This window comes from Octopus bimaculoides, chromosome 2 (assembly GCF_001194135.2).
Source record: "Octopus bimaculoides isolate UCB-OBI-ISO-001 chromosome 2, ASM119413v2, whole genome shotgun sequence".
In the NCBI taxonomy this organism is placed as follows: domain Eukaryota; kingdom Metazoa; phylum Mollusca; class Cephalopoda; order Octopoda; family Octopodidae; genus Octopus; species Octopus bimaculoides.
In genome coordinates, this window is record NC_068982.1 from 68,039,463 (window position 1) to 68,041,429 (window position 1,967).

Sequence of the window (1,967 nt, forward strand, 5' to 3'; positions counted from 1 at the left end):
ATATATATATATATATATATATACATATATATATATAAATATATAAATGTGTGTGTATATGTATATATGTATATATGTCTGTCTGTAAGAATGTATTATGTATGTATACATGTGTACAGATATGGCGCAGGTGTGACTGTGTGGTAAGAAGTTAGATTCCCAACCGCATAGTTCCAGGTGCAGTCCCACCAGTGTGTGACACCTTGGGCAAGTGTCTTCTACTATAGCTCCCGGCCGATCAAATGCTTGTAAGTGGATTTGGAGGGCAGAAAGGGAATGAAGCCCGTCATGTGTTGACGTCTGGCCAGAAGGAGCCCATGGTATATAGATGATGCCCTTGCTCTCGAAAAGGGGGAACATCATGAGCTTCCTGGTGACTTGCTTTACCTGACCTTCTTGGGTTTGGGAGAGTCAAGATGCTGCCATTGAGTATTCTGTTTCTTGGTCTTTGGATCATAATGGTAGATCCAGCTTTCGTCACAGGTCACCATAGACTCAAGTACACTTTGGATGAAGGTAAAGAGCTCAACCATCTCCCTACTCTCATTAACGCGTCTTTCCTTCTGTTCGTCACTGAGTACTCTGAGAATAAATTTTAAACAAATTTTGTACATGTTTACATCTTCATGAATGGTTCTGTGTACAGCTGCCATTTCGTCAACCAGCTCTGATGTTCTGACGTCCCTCTCCTTTCTACACTTCTCATCGTCTCTCATCTCCTCTCTGCCGTCCTTAAACATCTTGTGCTAGCGAAAATAGATGCTCGGCACATACAAGTTAATCCACAAGCAGTATGGTATTTCGTAAGTTTCTGTAGCGCTTTTTTGCCCAGTTTAACACAGATCTTTATTGCATAGCGAGCTTCGAAATTGTCTTCACGTCCCGACCGCATTCTTCAAACTAGTCAGCTGCGACAAGCTATAACTTCCTCTCCTAAAAAACAAAGTCTCAAACCTTCTGGAATGAATGCACCTAGTAAGTTACCTCCAACTGAGAACTTACTTGACAGATAAGATAAGCACAGAAAAGATAATTAAGAGTAGCAGTTAACTCTTCTCGAGGTTGGATAAATATTTCATTTCAAGACCATCATAATGAAATTTTTCGCAGATGCACTTTATTTCATTCATGCTGGTAGAAATAGCCTGAATTAAATTCTGTGTGAAGGTGAAAAGTTCAGTTAGTGTCAGCTAAATATCCTTTCCTAATGTATCTGCTAAACGTAATAATGTTATCTTTGGGCCCGACAAGACCAGCTTATGGCTAGGCTATAGCAGAAAACCTTACTGTGTATAAAAAGCAAGCACTACTGCTGAGCATGAAGCAAGAAGTAATGACATTGAAAATATCATACATGATTACAGTAATAAAACTTCACATATAGGGCCCGGGATGATTTTTTTTTTTTTATTTTTTTTTTTTTTTAGATTTCTTTTCTTTTTGGTAGGGAGTGCCTTATAGGCTATGAAATATAGTAGTATGGCACTACCACGTAGAAGCTGCAGAATCGCAAAGAGAATTCGGAAGCGACGAAGATGTGGCTAGCATGGGTCATCTTTGGTGGTTGTAGTAATGTTATATTTGCAACCATCTCTTATATGTAAGACTATCCGGACAACGTCTTCATACTGTACGTATAAGACTATCCGGACAACAACTTCATACTGTACGTAATTTATCTTGTCTGTGATATCATTGGTATGCTAATGATATGACATTGCATCAGTTTAACATACTTGCACGTGGCGAAGGCTATTTAAGATGGCTACCAGTTCGATGTCATAAACGGCAGTGTAAGATTACGCTTGGATAACTTTGGCGGACTTCGATACTCAGTAATTACAGACGTGTGTAATTTTAACTAACTTAATTGCTGTTGTGGAATTAGATCATTATCGTAAGCATAACAATGTATATGTGTATATATATATACATATATACTCGTATATATATATATATATATATGT

The 1,967-nt window shown here is 38.1% G+C and overlaps 1 protein-coding gene across 1 annotated transcript; it reads right to left on the minus strand.

Moving 5' to 3' along the window:
• Positions 1-383: 383 nt before the first annotated feature.
• On the minus strand, positions 384-740 carry LOC106884458 (uncharacterized). Its single transcript, XM_014935859.1, has one exon. The coding sequence runs from the start codon at positions 738-740 to the stop codon at positions 384-386; it is 357 nt and encodes a 118-aa protein (XP_014791345.1).
• Between the last annotated feature and the right edge of the window lie 1,227 nt (positions 741-1,967).

What these genes read in the sequence shown, in the direction of transcription:
- LOC106884458 (XM_014935859.1), bottom strand. Translation starts at nt 740, where the DNA reads ATGTTTAAGGACGGCAGAGAGGAGATGAGAGACGATGAGAAGTGTAGA.